This window comes from Ovis aries, chromosome 1 (genome assembly GCF_016772045.2).
Source record: "Ovis aries strain OAR_USU_Benz2616 breed Rambouillet chromosome 1, ARS-UI_Ramb_v3.0, whole genome shotgun sequence".
Classification (NCBI taxonomy): domain Eukaryota; kingdom Metazoa; phylum Chordata; class Mammalia; order Artiodactyla; family Bovidae; genus Ovis; species Ovis aries.
Genome location: NC_056054.1, coordinates 121285994 through 121309609, shown reverse-complemented (window position 1 = coordinate 121309609; position 23616 = coordinate 121285994). Strand labels below are relative to the sequence as shown.

The following is a 23616-nucleotide window of genomic DNA, read 5'->3' as shown; positions in this document are numbered from 1 at the left end:
AACAGAACATGAGAAAGGAGTCATGGTCCTGGTTCTGAGCTCAAGGCCCTGCCAGTAGCCCCCTGTCCCCCTCACACGTCCTCAGCCAAGGAGGCCCTGCAGGGCTCCAGGTCCAGGATCCACCTGTGCACACCTGCCTGGGGCCCAGGACCACCCGGCTGAAGGAAGCAGGTGCAGCGTGTACTGACGAGGCTGAGCCCTACCTGGACTGGGGGCTGCCCAGGCTGAAGACCACAGTCTAGGGGGCTTTCCCGCTGCCACAGGAGCAGCGCTGGGGCCCTTGCTGCCCCTAGCGTCCTCTTCCACCACCTCCTCGTGCTCTGGAGAGGCGAACCAGACAGTGAGCAGGCCTGGCACAGGGAGATGTGGGGCCCAGTGACATCCAAGGTCCCAGTGAATGTTGGGGGACCTGTGTGGCTGACAGGGGCTGCTCTGTTCTTGGTTTAACCAGAAGCTGCAAACTGGGTCCCAATGGCCTGCAGACTGTTTCTAGAATGTTCCTGGAGTGGCAGCTTCAGCAGGACCAGGGGCCACAAAGCTTGGAACGCTCCGTGTCTGCTCCTTCAGGGGAAAGTCTGCTCAGGGTCCTGTCCTTTCAAACTTGCCTCTCTGGGGCTGGAGTCCCCTCTGCACCCGGAAGTGCTGCCACGGTGAGGCTGCCTCTGGGCCCTGTGTCTGACTCAGCCTCCCTCCTGAGGTCGTTCTCTGACGTCACGGCACAGGGTCAGGGTCCTATCCTAGACTCAGGCCCTGGAGCCCCTTCCTCAGTGTCTGGGACCAGAAAGGACCCGAGTGGGTGAGGGGCCGCCCAGCATCCGAGAAGGCCAGGGCCGGGGCTGGGGGCAGGGGGGTTCTATTTTCATCACTTGCTGGCAGGGTGTGGCCCCCAGCCCAGTCAGGTGGTGGAGCAGACACATGGCATGGCCTGGCACAGGACTCTGCCCACAGGAAGCCTGGGCTGGGTGTGGGGGGGGATTGCTCAACTGGGAGCAGGGAGTGGGGACAGGCGAGATGCTTACTGGGTGAACCCCCACCCCGGTACCTTCCTCGGCTGCTTCTGCTCTGGGAGGAGGCATGAGCACAAGAGAGGAGAGAAGAGAGTCAGTTTCCAGCAAGGCTGTTCTTGCGCTCTGTGAGAGTTGGGGTGTGCTTGCCTTCCTGCTCCCTGGGGTGTGAGGGGAGACGCTGTCAGGAACACAGCACGGATGTCTACACACGTGTGCACACACCCCACGGCCTTTTCCCGGAGACATTTACCCCCCTGCTGGGTCCTGGAGTCTGCCCGTCCCCTACCCACAGCCCAGCCCAGCCCGGCCCAGCTCCATTCAGCTGCTTCCCCCTGCAGGAAACCTGGCGAGTGCTGGTCCCTGGGCTCTGCACGCCCCCCTCCCCATCCACCCGGCCCAAGTCCATGGGCACAAGCCCTCCACCCAGCCCCCAGTTCTGCACCCTCGGTGCCCAGGAAGGGGTCTTCGGGGTCCAAACTACGCCTGCGGTCCTGTCTGCCCCGGGCACTGCCTCCTCCAGAGGTGACTGACTGATGGTTTCCAGTGTGCTCCCCCTCCCTGGCCCCTGGGACAGGGCAGAGGGCAGGGTCAGCAGCCCCTAGGGCCATGATGCCAGGTCTGGGGCAGGTTTATGGGCACGGTGGCTCTGTGGCCTCTGGGTCCTCAGGGAAACTCTCTGGTCTTTTCTCAGGAGGCCCAACCCCCAGCCCCCGGCCAGTCCATCCTCTAGCCCTGGGGTCTTCACAGCCAGCCCCCTGCCAGGGGCAGCCCGAGGCAAGGGGCTGGAAGCAAGGGTGTGGCTCTCCCCATACCTTCGACGGGCGCAGCCCCTGCCCAGCGCCCCAGCACTCACTCATACTCATCCACCCTCTCTTCCACGTCCGACATGGCCTCCTCTTCCCTCTACAGAGAGAGAGAGAGAGACAGTCCAGGTGGGCAGAGGGCCAGCCGCTCATCTCTGTGGGAAGCCCTGAGCCTGCCATTCCCCAGCTGCACCGGGCCCTGTCATGCAGAGACGCCCTTTCAGCAGGGCCAGGCTGCAGGCTCCTGAGTCTTCTGCAGCCAGGCCTCTTCCCAGGGAGCACCTCAGCGACAGGGAGGAACCCTCAGGGTCAGCCGATGCCTGGGGCCAAACTCGGGGCCCACGGTCACGGGGAGAGGCTGCTGCATGAGGTTCTGCCTGTGAATCACTCAGAGCCACCGTGGGGCAAACACGGAGGACGGAGCATGGCTTCAGGGCCTGTGGAGGCTGGAGGGAAACCCGAGGGACACGCGACTCCAGAGCCGCCCAGGGCCACTGTGTTGGTGGCTGCACAGACACACACAGGTAAACGGCCAGGGGCTCACCCTCACATACGGTCACACACCCACAGCACACAGCAGACACACACCAACACACACAATATCAGACACACACCAGATACCAGACCCACAGAGGCTAAATGGAAGGGAGCTCACCCTCACACGTGTGCATACACACGCAGCACACAGCAGACACTGGTTACACCAGACCCCAGACACATGGGGACTTTGAGCTGAGCAGGGAATCAGGCGGATCACAGATGAGGGAATGCCCACGTCCCAGCCTGTGTGGTGGTTCCCGGGGGACCCTGGGCAGGTGTGGGGTCTGTTCATCTTTCACAGCTGCCGTCTCTACGAAAAGCCCAGCTCCGTGGAGCTTCTCCAGGGTGTCTTCCATACGGCTCTGGGAACAGAAGCTGGGGTCCAAGCCCCACTCCCAAGGCCTGAGGCAGCCCAGGGCCCCACATGGGGAAGCGTCTTGCTGTCCCAGTCGCTGTGAGCACACGGAGAGGCCAGAGGGGTGGCTGGGAGGTGGGCATGGCTCAGGATACGAGCTCCACGCCCTGTGTGTGTGACCGTGGGAAGGCTGTTGGCCCCTGTGCCTCAGTTTCCTCTTCTCCAAGGGGAGGAAGGCTGGGGCGAAGGGAGGCTGTACCCAGTGCTGTGGCCACCAACCTGTGACTCAGGCTGCAGTGATGGCACCCTGGACGGGGTGCTGATGCCCACTCACCTGTCCCCCAGACCCCGCCCTCATGGTTGAGACCCACCCAGGCACCTGTCTGCAGACGTGCGGTGAGCCCCAGCTCTGGCAGGTGGCATGGTGTCTGCCACAAGGCAGCCGCTTTGTGGCTCAGAGGTGCTGAAGGAGCCCTGCCCATAGCCCCCAGGGGAGACTGCCTCAGGCAGCAGCCTCAGGCTGGTGACTCTTCTGAGCCTGCTCCCAGTCATCCAGTCCTGCTGGGTCGGGGCAAACAGACCTACAGTGGGGCAGGCAGGGTGGGGCTGGCAATAGGGTGCTTTGGACTGAAGCTGGCTCCCCTGGGTGGGGGTACTCATCCCAAAGAGTCTCCAAATGGGGAGTGGGGGAAGAGCGGCAGGGGGACAGCCCCCAGCCCAGGGTGGGTGAGGACTGGCAGGTCAGCACTGCTCCCAAGGGAGCAGTCAGGCCAGGGGCCTGAGCCCCGGGAGAAGTCCGTCACCCTGGGGTGCACGGAGGCCTCCAGGGAGGGGGTTGGCCAGCCTGAGGTGCAGCTCTCACGCTCTCTCTGTGGCCCTGCGAGTCCCCCTACTCCTGTAAGCACAGCTCCTAAAAATAGAGCCGCTCAAGAGGCAGGTCGGGGTGGGGGAGGGCTTCCAGCCCAGAAGAGGCATCTGAGATCGCGTCCAGGCACTGGTGGCAGGAAGGAGGGGGGCCAGGGGGACCTCCAGTTGGAAGAGGGGCCAGAAGGCCCACGCCAAGCCCCCATCTGTCCTTTCTAGCAGGTCGCCATCACAGCCAAAAGGCCAGGGTCACCTTTCTTGGGGAATAAAACAGAAACACTGGCCATGCTGTCAAAGACCAAGGTTTAATACCCAGCTTTGCTGTGTGACCTTATCTGAGTCACTTAACCTCTCTGCGCCTCTGTTAACCTATCCATGAAACAGAAGAGCAGAGGCCTCACCCTCAGCCCTGTGCCCAACAGGCAGCTGGACTTGTCCTGACAGCAGCTGTTGGCCCACCTGCAGAGCTGGACCAGGGCAATGAGATCCTCCCAGGTTCCTGCCCGAAGACCCAAGGTAAAGAGGAATTCGGGAGGTCAGGTCTCCCAGCTGCACCAGGACAAGAATGAGCCTCAAACACCCATCTCCAGGTGCCCCCCCCCAACCCCCAGCCATGTTCCTTCAGGAGGGAGCGGTTCTCCCTGCAGAGCTCCAGCAGGTGCTCTCCCCAGTAGGATGGGGGGCAGGGACCCTGGGGTGGGGGCACTGGACTCAGGGTTAACACCCTGACCCAGAGAGCCGGTCTCCCCACCCAGGAAACGGGTCTCTCCACGCTGCTCAGCCGTGGAGAGCCCTGTACATGTAGCCACGCATTCTGGGAAACAAACTCATTCAGAAGGACAATGCAGATAGTGGAGTGCAGTTTATTACACTGGCGGGCCCAAGGCAGAGTCTCCTCTTAGCCAAGGACCCTGACCAGCATTTGTGAAAATCTTTTATACCCCATGCGTACGTGTCTGAACCCACCACTCCAAATTCCTTGAGACTTACGTAAACCAAGGAAAATACAATCCCAATATCCCCATGATTCAGGTGCTATGTGCTCGAAAAGTCAAACAGTTAGCCAATAATCAATAAACCTGAGGTTACACTCTGATAGATACAGAAAAATTTATGGCCTGTCTGGAGGAAGGGGTGATTCATGTATGTTTTCTCTTAGGCGATGAGTAACCTAGATAGATCTTCAAGGTTCCCTGGTCTAGAGGGGGTCTTGTCCTTCTTTTGTTTTCATAGGCACTAAACACAGAGTTCAGAGTTCATTGGAAAGGTGGCTGAGCATGATCAGCATGAACAGGCCTAAGATGGAGTCCAGGTCCTATGAATTCCTTCATCTGGGGTGTGGCCCAGCCCTGCATCTGCCTGGAAGGGCCTCCAGGGTCCCTGGTCCCCTGGCTGCTTCTGGTGGGCAGGCTTTCTCAGCAGTTCTGACAGCTTCTGAACCCCATGGAGGAGAATGTGGCCACGAGGACTGTTCTGACTGGTGTGGGCACCCACGGCCCGGCTCTGCTCCCCGGTGAGGGGGGGAGGACCTGCCCAGGATGGGGCAGGGGCTCCCCGCCTAGAGGGAGGAGGTGCCAGGAAGGGGAGTCCCCGAGGGTCGGAACATCATTTCATTTAGAGGCCTGGCCTCTCCATCCTACAGAGGAGGAAAGAGACCCAGGGAGGGACAGCTATTCACCCAAGATCTTCCACCCACCCCAGGCCTTCAGTGGGACGTCTGTGATTCACACCGGAGTCTCCAGCCTCAGGCTAAGGGTCCGTTAAACTAGGTTCAGGGAGTTATCTCTGAGACTCCACCCTCTAAAGCTCCCGAGGGAAGCGGGCCTCTCCCAGCTCTGACACCCAGTCAGAGTGGACACTGCGACTTCGGACAGAGGGCCCAGACTACAGGGCATGCCTCTGCTCTTAGAGCCTGCCCCAGTCTTACCCAGAACAGGAGCTGCCAATGGGTCTTGTGGTGTCTGCTCTGCCCTGTGGGGTCTGGGCGAGGGCAGGGGCTGGACAGGCTTTAAACAGGCCCACGGCCTGGTGGTGGGAGAAATGTGTGCGGGAGTCACGCTGAAGGTGGTGGGGGCAGGGGGAGAGGGGGTGTTGGCTGCTATTTTGGCAGGTGCCAGGGACAGGGCTAAGGGAACATGTACCCCAGGCCATATAAGCACATGTGGTCTTCCAGCTGCTCAGATAAACTATTTAAAACCAGGACAGCCATGCAGGGGACAGGAGAGAGCAGGCACATAACACAAGCCAGCTGTCTGTCCTGAAAACCCCAATAAAGCAGATGCCAGCAGTCAGGAAGGCAGGTTGGGGCAGAAGCTCAGCTGTGGTGATATGTGGACAAGGGTGCTTCCAGGCTACTGGCTCCTCTAGCGGGTGAACACCCTTAGCGGGGAGGCAGGCTCTGGCGGCCTCAGTGAGCACACCTACAGAGGGGTCTGCTTGCCCCCTAAGCCACGTGGCAAGCCCTCCCCCACTGGGCAGGGAGTAGACCCACTGCAGGGTATCAAATTCAAGGTCAAACTTCCAGCAAAGAGCAAGGGTTCTCTTCAAAGAGGCAGCTGGTTGAGTAGAGGGGTAGGGAAGATGGTTGAAATTCAAGACACGACAGCTTAAAATTACAATCTGCTAAACCCACTAGAATACAATGTCCACGCGGCCAGCACACGGGCCTTGCATTTGCTTGTACGCCTGTGTCTGCGGCCTCCAGCACAGCACCTGTGTCATGGAAGGGCTCGGGACAGGACAAAGAAGAGGAAGCAAATCTGGGATAGGCCTGCTCTCTGAATTCTCAGGGCCCCTGTCCTGCCCAACTCCTCCTGGGCCCTGAGCCCCGGCCCTGCCAAGGGCCGCCTGTGGTGATGCACGCTCCTCTCTGTGGGCAACGATAGCCTCTCCCCACTTCCCCCCTCGCCTGACCCACGTCCCACCCCTCCTCAACTTTGTTGCCTGGGGAGCCCCAGGCCCCATCCAACACGCGCTCCTCACCTGCTCTTCTATTGACCTGGCCCCGTCTCAGCTGAGGCTGTCCTTCCACGGTCCCCGGGGGCCTCTGAGCCCAGTGGCCCTTCCCGTACCAGTAGATCCGGGGCAAGACCGGCTGAAGCCAGGAGCCAGCAGCTGGCACCGGGGGACAGTGAGCAGCCAGGCTGCCACCCACTCTCCTGGTCTGGCTCCCGGGAGCCCAGCCAGGCTTTGTGTCCTGCCCCGAAATCTGCAATTTAGGAACCGCTTTTCCTACACCTTCCCTTAACTCAAGCTACTTCAGTGGGTGCCTTGTAAGCTCAAAAGTCCTTCAAATGGGACAGAATTTGCTTCTGTGGATGCTTGGGAGAGGGCTCTGGCACCCGAGGCCCCACAGGAAAAGCCTGGCAGGTTCCAGGCATCCGTGGCCTGACTGTGTGTGGGATCCAGGGGCCATCCTAAGGCAGGATGGACTAACTCAGAGCACAGGCGGCCGTCACTGCAGCCGCCACAGCTGGCCTGCCCTGGACGCCCTGCCCTTGCCCACGAGGGGAAGTCACCTCTCAGAGCTAACAGCAGATGAGGGACAAGAACGCAGAGACCGTGCCCGCGGCCCTGGGGACCCACAGGAGGCCTGGCACAGGAGGCGGGCGTGGTCAGGCGGGTGCCCGGGCTGTGTGCTGTCCTCACACATCGCCCTGAGGTTGCCCTGGGCGTGCGTCCCCCCTCCCCCCCGGAAGGGTGAATGCAGGGCCTTCGTGTGTAGAGTGAGTGCAAGAGGGTGGGCAGTGTGGTGCTGCCCTCTGCACCCTTCCCAGGAAGCCCCAGTGGGCACTGAGGGCTCCCCCCGGGGGCAACAGCACCAGCCACACAGAGCACGCAGAGCTGACGGCACCAGGCTGGCTCTGGCTGCTTGGTCTACACACAGCTCAGCGTCCCCTCTGGCCCAGGAGGGCAGGGGAGAGGAGATCTAGGTGTGGGGGCAAGTGTGCTGGGCTGTGGCCACAGAGGCTGCCGTCAGACAGATACCTGCCCCGCTCGAGCCCCCACAGCCAGAACATCATCCCCACACTGTTTAGCCTCCACTGAAAAGCAAAGCTTCTGGAAAGAATGATTTTTAAGGAATTATTGGTCACACCTGAGAGTGAATGAGTTTATCAGCTCTTTCCTGAGTGTGGGGAGGGGCACAGGATGGGTTAGCCAGGACAGCAGGTGGGGTGTGAAGGGGAGCAAGGCAGGGCCTGGGAGAGGTCAGCATGGCTCCTCCAGCCTGGCAGGCAGCACAAGGACAGTGGGGGCCAGCCTGGGAGAGGTGCACGGAGACACTGGTGCAACCTGACGGACCCGGAGGAGGAGGAAGAGCAGGAGTCCACGTGGACAGGGTGGCGAGGCTCTGTGCAGACGTGCAGTGCCCGCAGCAGGACAGGCATGGGGCACACCTGCCCCAGAGGGGCGGGGAGGAAGCTGGCCAGCATCCTCCCGGGTCCAGTGTGGAAAGTGGGTGGGAGAGGCAGCCAGCGCGGCTGCTGGCCTGAGACTGGCTCCTCACACCTGCGGGACCAAGGGCGGTTAGGACAAGGGGGTTCATGGGACGGGGCAGGGACACCCCCTTTTCCCCAGTCCCCCCACGCTGGGCAGGGCCCAGGCCTGCTGTGGAGGAGTGGGCGCCTGCTGGCCCATATCCTCCAGGGATAGCTGCCCCAGCCCCTGGGACCCGACTCACCTTGGCACCCAGTGGGGGCTCTGGCTTCTTCCTACACTGGGGACTCTTGCCAGCTTCCGACTCCTACTGCGTCTCCTGGTTCTGGGCATCAGGACAGAGACCGGGCTCAGGCTGCTGCAGAGTCCCCTGGCCCGTCCCTTCCTGGGGGAGGACTCCAGGCCCTCCTTCCGCCCTCTGACCCACAGGCTTCCCCACAGCATGCAGAGCTTATCCACTATGCTTGGGGCTGTCCCTTCCCTGACAGGTCATTCCACTACGAGAGGCCTGCAAGGGAGATGCGCAGTACCTGTGGGCCCTGCTGTGCTGACTCCTGGGCCCTGCTCATCCACAGGTTGAGCTGTGACTTCTCCACCCCTGAGAGCTACAAGTTCTCCTGAGGAGAGAGCTCCCACCTTGGGGCCGGGCTGGCATCTCCAGAGGGCCCCCCTCCCCACATCTACACAGCCAGGCCATAGGACCCTCCCCCGGAGCTGTGTGAACAGCTGGGCTGGGGGCTCAGCAACAGGCATGGCCGGGCCCTCGAGTCCGCCAGACAGACGCAGGAAAGCATGGAACTGTCCTGCAGTGCCCAGGCTTCAGCTCTGCAGACCCCAGGCTCAGCGGTCTGCAGACGCCTGGCAGGCCCAAGCCACTCACCTTGTCGCGGGAGGCTGGGCCCTCGGCTCTGGCCCACCAGCGAGGGGGACTTGGCCTCTGCCTCCGTGCTGGGGCTGCTCACCTGGACGGAGCAGGGAGCAAGTCATGCGGGAGGACAGGCAGCCCGGAGCCCCCGCAGGCCAGGCTCACACCATCAGCCATGGAGCAGTGGCAGCAGGCCGGTCCTCTGCCCCCGCCTGCTGCCTCGGCTGTGGGGGTACAGGCCCAGGGCCAGGCCAGTGGACAGGGCTTCCAGGGATGGGGGAGCTTCTAGAAGCATCTGAGGCTTCCCTGGAGTCTGGGCCTGGGATGAGGGTGTGGTGTGGCTGCCAGGTGAGACCCCATCCCAGTCCCCTGTCCTGTGGGCAGCAGAGCAGGCAGGGAGGGGAGACAGAGCTGGGGCCGGCCTGGAGGGAGGAGGACAGGAGAAAGGGAGGAAGCCAGAGACACGGGGAGGACAGCAGATGGGAGGACAGGAGACAGGGAGGCCGCCAGAGATGCCAGGAGGACAGGGAGGCCACCAGAGATGCCGGGAGGACAGGGAGGTGGGGGGCACCGTGCACCTGCAGAGTGACAGGCGGGAGGCCGCCAGCCCGGGGCAGAGGCCCCGCCGAAGATTCAGGCTCCTTCTCAGGCCCAGTGCCCTGCAGCCTCCTGGGGCTGGACGGGTACTCTGCTGAGGCTGAGTGCTCCCAGTCCTGGGGCCACACTGGGGCCATGGCCCTGCCTGGGGCCGGCTGCATCTCGGGGACTGGGGTCTTCTCGAAGACGGTGGCTTTCTCAGACACTGGTCTCTTCTCTGAGTCGCTGGCTTTGTCTGGAACTGCCCTCTTTCCTGAGACAGCTCTCTCCTCCAGCACAGAGATCTTCTGGAACATGGAGCACTTACTGGGGCTGGGAGTCTCAGGGTCTAGGCTTGCTTTTGGCTCAAGTGTCTTCTGTGCAGCAGATGGTTTCTAGGAGTCCGCATGTGCCCTGCCCGCCAGCACCCCCTGCCAGGCCTGCCGTGGAGGAGTGGGTGCCTGCTGGCCCACGATCTCCAGGGAGAGCTGCCCAAACCACTGGGTCCCCACTCACCTCGGCTCCCAGCAGGGCCTCTGGCGTCTTCCTCCACTGGGGCTTGCTGCCAGCTTCCAACTCCCTCTGTGTCTCCTGGTTCTGGGCATCAGGTCAGAGACTGGGCATCAGGTCAGAGACTGGGCACAGGCTGCTGCAGAGCCCCCTGGCCCGCCCCTTCTCAGGGGAGGACCCCAGGCCCAACTCCTTCCACCCTCTGACCCGCAGGCTTCCACATGGCCGTCCCGCGTGCAGAGCATCTCCACTGCACTCAGGGCTGTCCCTCCCCTGACGGGTCATCCCACTATAAGAGGCCTGCAGGGAGACCGGGGCCAGAGGGGCATATATGGTACCTGTGGGCCCTGCTGTGCTGACTCCTGGGCTCTGCTCATCCACAGGTTGAGCCGTGACTTCACCCCTGAGAGCCGCAAGTTCTCCTGAGGAGAGAGCTCCCACCTTGGGGCCGGGCTGGCATCTCCAGAGGGGCCCCCTCACCACATCTACACGGCCAGGCCATAGGACCCTCCCCTGGAGCTGTGTGCACAGCTGGGCTGGGGCTCAGCAACAGGCATGGCCGGGCCCTCGAGTCCTCCAGACAGACGCAGGAAAGCATGGAGCTGTCCCACAGTGCCCAGGCTCCAGTTCTGCAGACCCCAGGCTCAGCGGTCTGCAGAGCCCTGGTGCGCCAGGGCCACTCACCTTGCAGCTAGAGGCTGGGTCCTCTTGGCTCTGGCCCACCTGCTCCTTTTCGAAAAGGTGGCACTTGCTGGTGACATCCACGGGAGCCACGGGAAACTCAGTGTGGAATGGGTTTGCATACCTGATAGATTCTGATCTCTGGGAGCAGAGAGCACAGGCCGTTGACTCTGGAGGCTGAGGCCCCTGGCATGCCCAGCACACTCCAGGGCCCGGCCCTCTCACCTGTATGGCCGAGAGGTATTGCTCCACCTTCAGGCCTAATTTGACCGAGCTGGCCGGGAGCCTCATGCTGGTGCTGCAGGGCAGGAAGACAGGGCGAGACAAAGCAGGTGAGTCCTTCCCACCCATGGGACACTGGGCCTGCCCCTGTGCCCCACCTCACTCTGGCAAAGAGAATGTGGCCTCTGTACACAGACGGTGGGGGCTCCCTGTCCTCCCAAGACACGGTCCTTTTGGCAGGACCTCCAGGCCAGAAACAGCTGCTATCCCTGTGATGTGGAGTCAGTCCCGCCTCAGACGCTGCTCCCCTCTCTCCACCTTCCACCCTCCCGAACCCCAGGCTCCCCTTTCCAGATCAACCCCATCCTGCCCTCAGGCACAGGCAGCATGAAAGGCCCATGACCTGGGTCTGACGCCCTCCTGAACCTGGTGCCCCAACCCTGCTCCCCGTGCTGCCACGCAGGCTAGCTGGCCTCCATGTGGACTCTGTTCCAAGCCCCTCCACTTGCCGACCCTCCGTCCAGAGCTGCCTGCAGTGCTCTCCCCACTTCACATCCCCTGATGCCCTCTGCCCCCTGCCATCGCCCTGGTGTCTCATAGAATTCTCCCCACCTCATGCTCCCTGACGCTCGCCATCTTCTGCCCTCACCCCACTCTCGCAGGCTGAGCTCCCCTGACTGCAAGGGGCTCCAGCCCTCGGTTCCTGTCCTGAACCCCTGGGACCTCTGAGCCCTGTGGTTCCTGCGTGTCTTACTCTGAAGCAAAGGCAGCAACTCCCTCATCCACTGTGTGCCCCACGTCCCCAAGCCTCGCCCAGGACTGCTGGTCTCAGAGACAGTCTTGGGGCAGATGGTGCAGCCTGCATGCATGAATCCCCAGTGCTTGACTCAAACGACCCCAGCACACCCACTCGCCCCCACCCCGCCCCCGGCAACCCATGGCCCAGGACGTCCCCTCCCACCCGCCTTCTCCAGGCAGCTTGACCCTCCCCTTGCTGCACCTCATGCCTTAGCCCCACATCAGATGAGCCCCAGGGCCCCCAGGCCCTGACCTGCGGGTTAAGGCCGCCTCTGAGCTATCTCTCCGGGGGCTCATCTGGAAAGAGAAGAAAGGTGCCAGTGAGCCGGGTCCGTGGCAGCCACAGCCTCCACAAGGGAGGACTTGCCTCTCAGAACACAGCCCACCCTGGGTTCTCGCCTGCACTCTTCTCTACACAGACCCCAGCCACACCCCCATGAAAGGCTTGCCTTGGGCCTGGGGCATGGCCCCTCCCATCAAGCCAGGTCAACAGCCCCTCCTTGATGCCCCCAGATCTTCTCAGGGTGCCTCCTGCCTGCCACCCCACTGCCCCGAGCCCTGCAGTGAGGGGCCCACAGCAGCCAGGCTCACCCTGAAGGAGATGGTGTGGGGGCTGGAATGCTGCAGGCTGCTGCTGAAGGTGGGCAAAGCCACTGTTGGTGAGGGGGGCTTGGCCTCTGCCTCCGTGCTGGGGCTGCTCACCTGGACGGAGCAGGGAGCAAGTCATGCGGGAGAACAGGCAGCCTGGAGCCCCCACAGGCCCGGCTCACCCTAGCAGCAAGGGGCTGTGGCAGCAGGCTGGTCCTCTGCTCCCGCCTGCTGCCTCGTCTGTGGAGGTGCAGCCGCAGGCTCAGGGCCAGGCCAGTGGACAGGGTTTCCAGGGATGGGGGAGCTCCTAGAAGCATCTGAGGCTTCCCTGGAGTCTGGGCCTGGGATGAGGGTGTGGTGTGGCTGCCAGGTGAGACCCCATCCCAGTCCCCTGTCCTGTGGGCAGCAGAGCAGGCAGGGAGGGGAGACAGAGCTGGGGCCGGCCGGGAGGGAGGAGGACAGGAGAAAGGGAGGAAGCCAGAGACACGGGGAGGACAGCAGATGGGAGGACAGGAGACAGGGAGGCAGCCAGAGATGCCGGGAGGACAGGGAGGTGGGGGGGGGGGCACCGTGCACCAGCAGAGTGACAGGTGGGAGGCTGTCAGCCTGGGGCAGAGGCCCCGCCGAAGATTCAGGCTCCTTCTCAGGCCCAGTGCCCCGCTGCCTCGTGGGGCTGGACGGGCACTCTGCTGAGGCTGAGTGCTCCCAGTCCTGGGGCCACACTGGGGCCATGGCACTGCCTGGGGCCAGCTGCATCTCGGGGACTGGGGTTTTCTCGAAGACGGTGGCTTTCTCAGACACTGGTCTCTTCTGAGTCTCTGGCTTTGCCTGGAACTGCCCTCTTTCCTGAGATAGCTCTCTCCTCCAGCACAGAGATTTTTGGAACATGGAGCATTTACTGGGGCTGGGAGTCTCAGGGTCTAGGCTTGCTTCTGGATCAAGTGTCTTCCGTGCAGCAGACGGCTTCTAGGAGCCTGCATGTGCCCTGCCCGCCAGGCCCCCATGCCAGGCCTGCCGTGGAGGAGTGGGTGCCTGCTGGCCCACGTTCTCCAGGGAGAGCTGCCCAAACCGCTGGGCCCCCACTCACCTCGGCACCCAGCGGGGCCTCTGGCGTCTTCCTCCACTGGGGCTTGCTGCCAGCTTCCAACTCCCTCTGTGTCTCCTGGTTCTGGGCATTGGGACAGAGACCGGGCTCAGGCTGCTGCAGAGCCCCCTGGCCCGCCCCTTCTCAGGGGAGGACCCCAGGCCCAACTCCTTCCACCCTCTGACCCGCAGGCTTCCACATGGCCGTCCCGCGTGCAGAGCATCTCCACTGCACTCAGGGCTGTCCCTCCCCTGATGGGTCATCCCACTATGAGAGGCCTGCAGGGAGACTGGGGCCAGAGGGGCATATGTGGTACCTGTGGGCCCTGCTGTGCTGACTCCTGGGCCCTGCTCATCCACAGGTTGAGCCGTGACTTCACCCCTGAGAGCTGCAAGTTCTCCTGAGGAGAGAGCTCCCACCTTGGGGCCGGGCTGGCATCTCCAGAGGGGCCCCCTCACCACATCTACACGGCCAGGCCATAGGACCCTCCCCCGGACCTTTGTGCACAGCTGGGCTGGGGCTCAGCAACAGGCATGGCCGAGCCCGTGAGTCCACCAGACAGATGCAGGAAAGCATGGAGCTGTCCCACAGTGCCCAGGCTCCAGTTCTGCAGACCCCAGGCTCAGTGGTCTGCAGATGCCTGGCGGGCCAGAGCCACTCACCTTGTGGCTGGAGGCTGGGTCCTCTTGGCTCTGGCCCAGCAGCTCCTTCTCGAAGAGGTGGCGCTTGCTGGTGACATCCACGGGAGCCACGGGAAACTCAGTGTGGAATGGGTTTGCATACATGACGGACTCTGATCTCTGGGAGCAGAGAGCACAGGCCGCTGATCCTGGAGGCTGAGGCCCCTGGCACGCATAGCACACTCCAGGGCCCGGCCCTCTCACCTGTATGGCCGAGAGGTATTGCTCCACCTTCAGGCCTAATTTGACCGAGCTGGCCGGGAGCCTCATTCTGGTGCTGCAGGGCAGGAAGATAGGGCGAGACAAAGCAGGTGAGTCCTTCCCGCCCACGGGACACTGGGCCTGCCCCTGTGCCCCACCTCACTCTGGCAAAGAGAATGTGGCCTCTGTACACAGACGGTGGGGGCTCCCTGTCCTTCCGAGACATGGTCCATTTGGCAGAAACAGCTGCTGTCCCTGCCCCGTAGAATCAGTCCCGCCTCAGACACTGCTCCCCTCTCTCCACCTTCCACACCCTGGCCCCCAGGAACCCCATCCTGCCTTCAGGCACAGGCAGCGTGAAAGGCTCATGACCTGGGTCTGATGCCCTCCTGAACCTGCTGCTCCCCATGCTGCTGCGCTGGCTGGCTGGCCTCCATGTGGACTCCGCTCCAAGCCCCTCCACTTGCCAACCCTCCGTCCAGTGCTGCCTGCATAGCTCTCTCCACCTCACGCCTGTAGGGTGCAACCACTCCATTTTCAACAAATACCTCTTCTCTGTCAGGCCCTGCCGTTTACAGATGAGGAGCAAAGACAGGCAAGGCGCTGGCCTGAGTCACGTGGCAATGGGCACAGGAGCCGGGAGTGGTGCCCAGGCCTCCGTGCCCCCATGGCCACGTGGGTGCAGTGCAGGCCAAATGCCCTGTGCCCCCTCTCCAGGAGCCGGGGAGCCGCACAGGAGGCTGCCCCAAACCTGGGCTGCTACAGAAGGGCCCCTCCTGTGCCTCCACCTGCCCGCCCCAGCTCAGGTGAGTTCACTCGCTGGCTGAGCCTCCTGCCAGATCTGCGAACTGAGCTTGTTCAGAAGTGAGAGGAGATGCGTCCCCTGAGTGGGCCCTGTCCCCGCGGTGAGGCGTGTTGGGGAGCTCAGTCTCGGGGCTAGTGATCAGACCAGCAGCACCTCCTTCCCATCAGAATCCACGGGGTCCACTAGCAGAAGGGGGCCGGGCTGAAGGGGCATGGTTGGCCCAGGGCCCGAAAACCCCCAGGTCGTGCCCCTGGTGCACGAGCTGTGCACCCACCTGAGAGGCGGGTTAGCACTCTCAGGAGCATGGAAGGATGAGCTAAGCTTATAAAATGCCCAGCAAGAGCGGCCCAGCTCACTCACACTGGTCCTGACTGCTGTCCTGACCAGCCTGGGGCCCACAGAAGGTCAGCCCACTCCCCAGGCAGGGGCAGCTGGTCCATCCTCACTGGGGTCCCACCGCCCACCCGCACCTCTCAGAGGCTGGCAGGTCCTCATCATCTGTGGTGAATCTCAGGTTCCAGAGTCGCCGCCGGCGTTCTCGCTCCTGTTCCTCCTTGTCCTCCAGGGCCCACTGCTGGGTCCGGCTGGTGGGAATGGAGGGTCAGCATAGCCTCAGGGTGACGTCCAGAGCGTCCCCGCTGCTGACATCATGGGTGAGGGGAGCGGCGTGCCGGACTTCACCCTGCACCCCCACTGGAATGGTGGTCCACCCTGCCTGGGCGCCCAGGGAAGTGGCAGGGTGGTCACTGCTCAGCCCGAAGGAGGCAGGTGAACCTGGCAGAGCCCGGCTTTGATCTGAGGCTCTCAGATGAACAGTGACTGAGAAACATCCCAGCTCCCCGGCTCCCCTGGGATGTCCCAGCCCCACAGACAGAGATCCCAGATGAACCAGCCATCCCCAAAGGGGAACCCAGCATTGCTTCCCTCACTGTCTGGGTGCTCCAGCCTCCTTCACCTCCGAAAACCAGCCTTCCCGTGGGCGGGAGTGAGGGGCAGAGCCTGCCTCTGGCCCCTGGTCACTTAGTCACTCACAGTCACTCACACCGGTCACGCTCCCAGCCATAGTCACTCACAGTCATTCATAGTCATTCTCAGAGCCATAGTCACTCTCATACCGGTCCCCCTCAGAGCCACCCCCCAGACCCCGCCTTCCACCATCCTGCCTCCAGCCCCATGTCCCTACAGCACCCTGCCCCAGCCTCCCACCAGTCATCCTCACCCACCTGCCCGCGCACCTACCTCCCCCCAGCGCCCCACTCCCATTCTAGCCAAAGAGCAAAGAATTTCTGAGGAACCAAGCTGGGCTAGCCTCCCACTGGGAACTACAGGGTCACAGATCCACCAACCAAATACTGAGAAAGGGAAGTGAGCCCCACTCTGCACCGGGAGGGAAAGGGCTGGACTGCAGATGGGGGACAGGACGGCCTGGAGGCCAGAGGCTCGGCCTACTGGGAGGGAGGCCAGGGGCGGGGCCCGCGGGGAGGGAGGCCGAGCTTCCCCAGGGGCCACAGGGGAAGCTCCAGGCCATGTGGGCCGGTGCTCCTCTCCAGCAGTCTGGGCCCCGATCAGAAGGGTCCGGGGAAGGCCACCCTCTCGCCTCCCAGCATCACTGCAGGGTAGTAAGGCTCCCGCCTGCTTAGCGCCCAAACCTGTTCCCCAGCCTCTCCGCTGCCGTATTCCTACCGTGGCCTCGCCTGCCTCTACAGAGCCTCACATGCAACCACGGAAGAAGTATCATAGGAGCAGCAGACATGTTACCTGGAGGAAACCCACAAGTTTTACCAACTGAATGACATACAAAACCTATCTAAGAAGCTTCCTAAAGGAAAGAGCCCCCGGACCCTGGGGAGACTTCTGTAGGGCCAGGTCAGACAGCCTGCTTAATCCTCCCACCTAAGGGGGGGGTCACTTCCCTGCGCCTCCCCAGTCCTCCTTCCTAAAAGGGGCAGGAGCCACACCACCACCCTGACATCTTCGTTCAGGCCCAGCGTCATGTTCGCTGACCTGGTGTTTAGTAAACTCACGTTTTTTGAGCAGGGCTCCCCGCCTCGTGAACAAAAGGACAGGAGGGACAAAAGACAAGGGGCAGCAGCGCTGGAGGGGACAGAGCTCCAAGGAGCGGGTGTGCTGGTGGAGCCGGCATGTGGGGCAGTGGGGGCAGGGGATGCTGAACTCAGCAGAAGGGGCGCCAGAGCAGGTGCTTGGGGACCAAGGGAGACGCGGGTTCACTCCATGTGTGGGGAACCACTAGGAGACTTAAGTGATGGATTTGGGACACAATTTGAAGGCAGAGTCTACTGGGTTTGCTGGGGGGCTGGATGGGGATGGGGGGCCAGCGAGACAATGAGAAAAATGAAGGAAAGTGGGCTTGAGCAGCTCCTGGTGGTGCTTTTAGAAGGCTGGGGGCCATCAGGGAGGGAGGGTTTCAGTTGATGTCTGCAGCAGTGGTGGTTGTGGGGGGCAGGAGGACGTGAAGGGTAAGGAGACACTCCCTCGATGGAGGACACAGGAGCCAGCCTGGTGGACCACAGGAAGGGGATGTGCTGAGACAGCAGGAAGGGGCCCACCAGGGCAATGCTGGGCAAAGAGGCTCCCAGACCCTTAGAAAAAGCCCGATTGGACAAGAGTCAACCAGGGGGCTCCAGAAGGTGGAGCTTGTAACGCCCAGCAGCTGAGAAGGTTTAACAAGCAGCAGTATCAGAGATTTGCAAACAAAGTGTGGAGAGCTTGTCCCATGGGGAGAGAAAAGGCCATGGGACAGGGTGCATCCACCACGGTGCCCAGAACATGCATGCCACCAAACGTGGTGCCAGGTACAGGGGGCAGGGTGCTCCTCCTCGTGGGGTCACCAGATCTCTGCCTGACATGTGGGAGCACAAAGGGGCAGCAACCCTAGGCCCCACACTGGTACCTGCCCACACCTGGCTGTCAGCCTCACTGGCGGTGCAGACCTCAGCACCCCTGCCTGTCAGGGCTCAACTCCCCCGAGTGGGTGGGAAGGGCTCCAGCCCAGGCACCACGGCCTTGATCATGGGATGGAAACTGGACCATTCCAGGCCTCTGCCGTCACTGACTCCACGGGAATCCACGGCCCCTCCAACCAGACCCTGATGCCCTCGTCCAGGTGAGAAAGGACTCCTGTACGTGGCTTCCCCTGGGTCCACAAGGTCAGCCCTCCCCCTGTGGACCCTCCCTCGAGTCCAGAGTTTGGGGTCAGCCATGCACTGCAGAGATGAGAGTCTACCCCCATCAGGGTGACTGGCCCACAGAACTGGGACTCCCCTGCACACCTGTGGCCAGGTAGGGATGGAACGCCTAGGATTCCTTGGGCCTGAGCAAGCCTGTTCCCACTCAGGCCACTCAGCCCTCAGGGGAGCTGCTGGTTTGTAGGTGGAACCTGGGTCAGACAGCATGTGATCTGTCGGAGCCTAGTCTCAGGGAAGTGACTCACCCCAGACAGCTTCTTGCCCAGAGGGTGGCAGCCTAGGCATTCTGGAGTGACCCCTAGCTATACACCAAGACCCCACCGCTCACCTCGGTGATGTGGTCACCCCTCAACCACACCCCCCAGCCCAACAGAAACATTATCTCCACTAAACAAAGAGATACCCTCTTAAGACAAGGAAAGGGAGAGGACAGGAGGGGTGGAGGTCAGGCTTCCAGGGGGGCAGGTGAAGCCCCAGGAATGATTATAAGGTACCCAAAGGCCCAGGGCAGTGCCAAAGAATGTTCAAACTTTTGGACAGTTGTATTCATTCCACATGCTGCTAAGGTTATGCTCAAAATCCTTCAAGTTAGGCTTCAACAGGACGTGAACTGTGAGCTTCCAGATTGTGAAACTGGGTTTAGAAAAGTCAGAGGAACCAGAGATCAAACTGCTAACATCTGCTGGATCATAGAGAAAGTAAGGGAATTCCAGAAAAAACATCTACTTCTGCTTCATTGACAATGCTAAAGCCTTTGACTGTGTGGATCACAACAAACTGTGGAAAATTCTTTAAGAGATGGGAATACCAGGCCACATTACCTGCCTCCCGAGAAATCTGGATGCAGGTCAGGAAGCAACAGTTAGAACTGGACATTGAACAATGGACTGGTTCAAAATTGGGAAAGGAGTATAACAAGGCTGTATATTATCACCCTTATAACTTATATGCAGACTCTATTAACTTATATCTATAACTTATATGCAGACTATATCATGCAAAATGCAGCTGGATGAATCCCAAGCTGGAATCAAGATTGCCAGGAGAAATATCAACAACATCAGATATGCAGATGATACCATCCTTATGGCAGAAAGTGAAGAGGAACTAAAGAGCCTCTTGATGAGGATGAAAGAGGAGAGTGAAAAACTGGCTTAAAACTCACCATTCAAAAAATGAAACTCATGGCATACAGTCCCATCACTTCATGGCAAATAGATGAAGAAAATTTGGAAGGAGTGACAGATTTTATTTTCTTGGGCTCCAAAATCACTGTGGAAGGTGACTGTAGCCAAGAAATGAAAAGATGCTTCCTCCTTAAAAGGAAGGCTATAACAGCCGTAGATAGTGCATTGAAAAAACAAAGACACTACTTTGCCAACGAAGGTCCACATAGTCAAAGTTATGATTTTTCCAGTAGTCATGTATGGATGTGAGAGTTAGACCCCAAAGAAGGCTGGGCACCCAAAATTGATGCCTTTGAAATATGGTGCTGGAGAAGACTCTTGAGAATCTCTTAGACAGCAAGGAAATCAAACCAGTCTATCCTGAAGGGAATCAACCCTGAATATTGGAAGGACCAATGTTGAAGCTGAAGCTCCAATACTTTGTCCACCTGTTGGGAAGAGCCAACTTATTGAAAAATATTCTGATGCTTGGAAAGATTGAAGGCAGGAGGAGAAGGGAATGAGAGGGATGAGATGGTTGGATGGCATCACCGACTCAACGGACATGAGTTTGAGTAAGCTCTGGAGTTGGTGATGGACAGGGAAGCCTGGACTGCTGTGGTCCATGGGGTTGCAAAGACATGACTGAGGGACTGAACAACAACAAAGGGCCCAGAGCAGTGCTCAGCACTCAGAAGCACACGTGTTTGGTGAATACAGTGACCAGTAAACCAATAAACAAAGGAAGCAGTGAGGGCTCTGACATGTGCCTAGACAGCACCGGGTGCTCACAAGCGCCACTGACAGGAGGCCCCCACAACCTTGAGGAATGCAGGGGGGGGTCACCTCCTGCAGATGAGGCTTCCAAGGCTCACAGGATCAACAAGGTACCCACGGCAGGATGGCCAGTAAAAGAAGGAGCCGAGGTTCCTGGCCAGGGCAGCCTGTTAACCACAGGCCCAGTGCCAGGAAGGATGCCCAGGGAGGCTCCACCTTCTCAGGAGCCCAGGAGCTGAGCAGTCAGAGGGAGTGGGGTGCCTGGGATTCCCCAGGTCAGCTTGAGCTCCGGTGCAGACTGGGGAAGCGGGTTTGGGGAGACCCAGCGGCCAACAGCTTGTCCTTTAGAGCGCCAGGGTCAGTGCACGCCAACACCCGGGGGTTTCGAGCCATGGCCACCAACTGAAGCCCCAGCAGCCACCCCCGCTGCCCTCACCACCTAGCTGGCACTTGGACACGCAGCCCTCTCCACTCCAGGCAGGCCTGCCAGCACCCATGCTCCATCCTTAGAGAAAGGGATCTCCTGTTCCCTTCTGTGGTTCAGGAAACTCCCTGCCGCCTGTGCTGGGGAGAGTCAGTTTGGCTCCCTCCCCCAGGTCCTTCTTCCTGAGTCTGCCGTGCCCATAGTCAGCAGCTGAGGGCAGGGGTGTCCCTGCGGGCAGGTTGATCGGCAGAACCTTTCCTTCCTAAGGGAATTGGCACACAGAAATCTGCTGTGTGACAGGTCAAGGCTCAGCTGCCTGGGAAGGGTTAGCAGGGGAGGGCACAGAGGCTGCCCCAGGGCATTCCGTGGAGGCCCAGGTTCAAAGGGCAGGTCATGAAACCCTTGGGAGGGGAAGAGCGGGTGCAGGCCTGACACTAGGCCCTCTGACCCAGGGCTAGTGTGCTGCCCGAGTGGAGCCAACCTCCCCATGCAAGGGGCCATTGTTGATGGTCAGTGAGGTCCCCTCCAGCCCTGATGGTTTAGGGAGAGGTGCCAGGGAGAACCAGGTGTCTTGGGAGGTGGCAGGGCTGCAGGAGGCCAGGTGGGGAAATGATTAACCCCTCGCTCTGTCCTGGGCACCTGACCCACCATCCAGGGCTGGGCATCTGCATTTTGATCTGGCGCCAAGGATAGGGGGCCCACTGCCCCTCGGCTGCCCACGTGGGCCCTGCCTGGAGCCATGCTCCTCACCCTCTCCTCAATGACCCCATCGTCTCCTGGGAATCTCATTTGACAGTGACTCACAGCCCTTCCCTCTGCCAGCTGGGGCTTGTTCCCAGGAGCGGGGCGGAGGGTCCTGGCTCCAGCTGCCTCCTGGGCAAGCATTAGCAACAGCTGCGGCAGCCCAGAGCCCTGGGGAGGCAGGGCAGCTTCCCCAGGGCACTCGAGCCCATCCCTGCAGCCACAGGAGCCCAGGGCCTCTGAGCAGAGGGCCAGCAAAGACCAGCCCTGCACCATCAGCCTCAATGTACATCTGAGAGGACGCGAACGCCCAAGGCCCAAATGGCGACGTCAGAATCTCCCACCCACCCAGAGTTCTCCGCACTACGCATGACCCACACACACCCGAACACAGACAGTCCCCGCTTGGAAACACAGACACTCACGCATCAGTCCCACACAGAGTCCAAGACCTTGACTACCAGCCCCACCCTCTGCACAGACCTTCCCTAGGTGTGACTGGGCTCTGAGATGCTGGGCCCCCATCCAGAGCACCAAGCACCTCCTTTCTCGGGGCATATCCTCCCCTCTCCAGACCCCACAGGCCTCTCCAGACCCCACAGGCCTCTGCTGTAGAGAAGTGAGGACAGAGAGTCCAGGGGGACCCCAGCCCTGGTAGAGGAGGTGCTGCCATGCCGGTTCCCTGGAGCTTGGGGTCCTTGTAGGGTTGGGGGGAGGGGAGGGTCAAGATCCGGATGGGAGGGTCTGCCCACACCTGCAGAGGCAGCCTGGCCTCACCACCCAAACGCCCGCCTGGGGCCAATTTCTATCAGCGAGAGCCTTCGGGTCAAGGAGTAGGGGCCCACGCAGCTGCTGCCCATCCACTACATGGGCCTCAGTCTTCTGGGGGTGGTGTCAGGGGGTCAGGAGATGCTCTTGGGGGGGGCCTCAAGTGGAGTTCAGGAGTCACCAATTACATGAGGGTGCTGCTTCCTGGACACCCACCCCCCAGGCTTCTCTGACCCTGACTAGATGTTCAGCAGACAACGATGAGACACCCAGTCCCTGGACCCTTTGAAGGCCCCACTCGTGAGTGAAGACTGAAGCACAGAGAGGGAGAGCGCCAAGCGTGAAGTTCCCCAGCGCTGACAGCACCCCGAAACACTGTGCCCAGAGCCTGAGCCCATCCCTGGGAGGGCACCTGCCGGCTCGGCCTACTCACTGACCCTGCGAGGCAGTGTGGCCGCCTCTTCCCGGGAGGGGCCTCTCAGACTTTTCAGAGAAAGACAAGCAGTCAGGGGCGGCTCAGAAGCTGAGAATTGACCGTTTACCTCCTGAACGCCTCCCCAGCGCCCAGAGCGGCCTCTCTGGGCTAGACAGGCAGCCTGCTCGGGCCAGCGTCCACAAGGAGTAAGGAGAGCCGGGACCCCGGGGGCTGCACGGTGCGACCCCGAGCCTGTGGCCCCCGGAGCAGTCAGGACCCCGGCTCACCTGGACAGAGGGGCCGAGCTCTTCCTTCTATCTGACATGCCGCCAGACCGCCGCGCGTCCGGTCCGCTCCGCGCCGCCCCGCGTCCCGCCGGCGGCGCAGGTAGGCTCACCTGGCCTCTTATCTTGGGCCGCGCGCGCGCGCAGCCGCCCCGCCTGCCGCCTCAGATTGGCCTGCGGGTGCGGGCGTCGCGGACGGAGCCTCCCCGGTCCCCACCCTGGCTTCCCGGGGGTCGCCGCACCGAGGGACAGACGGATGGTTCGACGGGCTGACATGTGCCCAGGCCGCGTGGGGTGGGTCGGCCGCCCAGGGTGGGGACCAAGACTTCCTGCTTGGATCCTGTCTAATCAGCCCGCCGGGCCGCCCCCTCCCGCGTGTGCCCAACCGGGAGTGGCGTGCCCCGGGTCAAGCCTGCTCTCCGCCCGCCGACAGGCTGGATTGGACAACGGGAAATTCAGCTGGGAAACGGGCGGGCAGGCGCGCATCTTGGGTCCGGAGCCACAGCTCTCCTCAGGAGCTTGCGGGGCGCGGAAAACTGCGGGCACGCCCCGTGCAAAGCCCGCCCCTCCAGAAAGAAGAGCCGGGATCCCTTCTGCACACGCAGCGCTCATTGCTCCGAAGAAACCAAGGCTTCAGAGGCGCGCTTGGACTTAGGGCTGGCGGGGCAGGGGGTTGAACCCGGCCGGCTTCCCCACGGGGAACAGCGAACAGGGGAGTAGCGCGGGAACTCTGGAGCGAGTGAGGTACCACCTGGTTCCCTTTAGGTGCACGTGCGACTGCGAGCGCCTCCCATCCAGCAGGACCTCAGGGGACCAGGG

At 61.6% G+C, this 23616-nt stretch overlaps 1 protein-coding gene across 4 annotated transcripts; it reads right to left on the bottom strand.

Moving 5' to 3' along the window:
- Nucleotides 1-7666: 7666 nt before the first annotated feature.
- Nucleotides 7667-22893, bottom strand: LOC101111769 (ladinin-1-like). Of its 4 annotated transcripts, none has more exons than XM_042229239.2 (17): nt 22801-22893; nt 15487-15600; nt 14215-14287; nt 13993-14130; nt 13647-13730; nt 13334-13414; nt 12250-12360; nt 11912-11955; nt 10864-10936; nt 10642-10779; nt 10296-10379; nt 9964-10044; nt 9450-9755; nt 8887-8968; nt 8537-8623; nt 8251-8331; nt 7667-8078 (listed from the first exon to the last, which is right to left on the bottom strand). In XM_042229239.2, the coding sequence occupies exons 1-16, from the start codon at nt 22836-22838 to the stop codon at nt 8282-8284; spliced, it is 1584 nt and encodes a 527-aa protein (XP_042085173.1). In that variant the 5' UTR covers nt 22839-22893; the 3' UTR covers nt 7667-8078; nt 8251-8281. The 4 variants fall into 4 exon arrangements, with proteins under 4 accessions (XP_042085173.1, XP_042085177.1, XP_042085186.1 ...); XM_042229243.2 differs by having other exon boundaries at nt 9450-9752; XM_042229252.2 differs by lacking the exon at nt 8537-8623.
- Nucleotides 22894-23616: the final 723 nt, after the last annotated feature.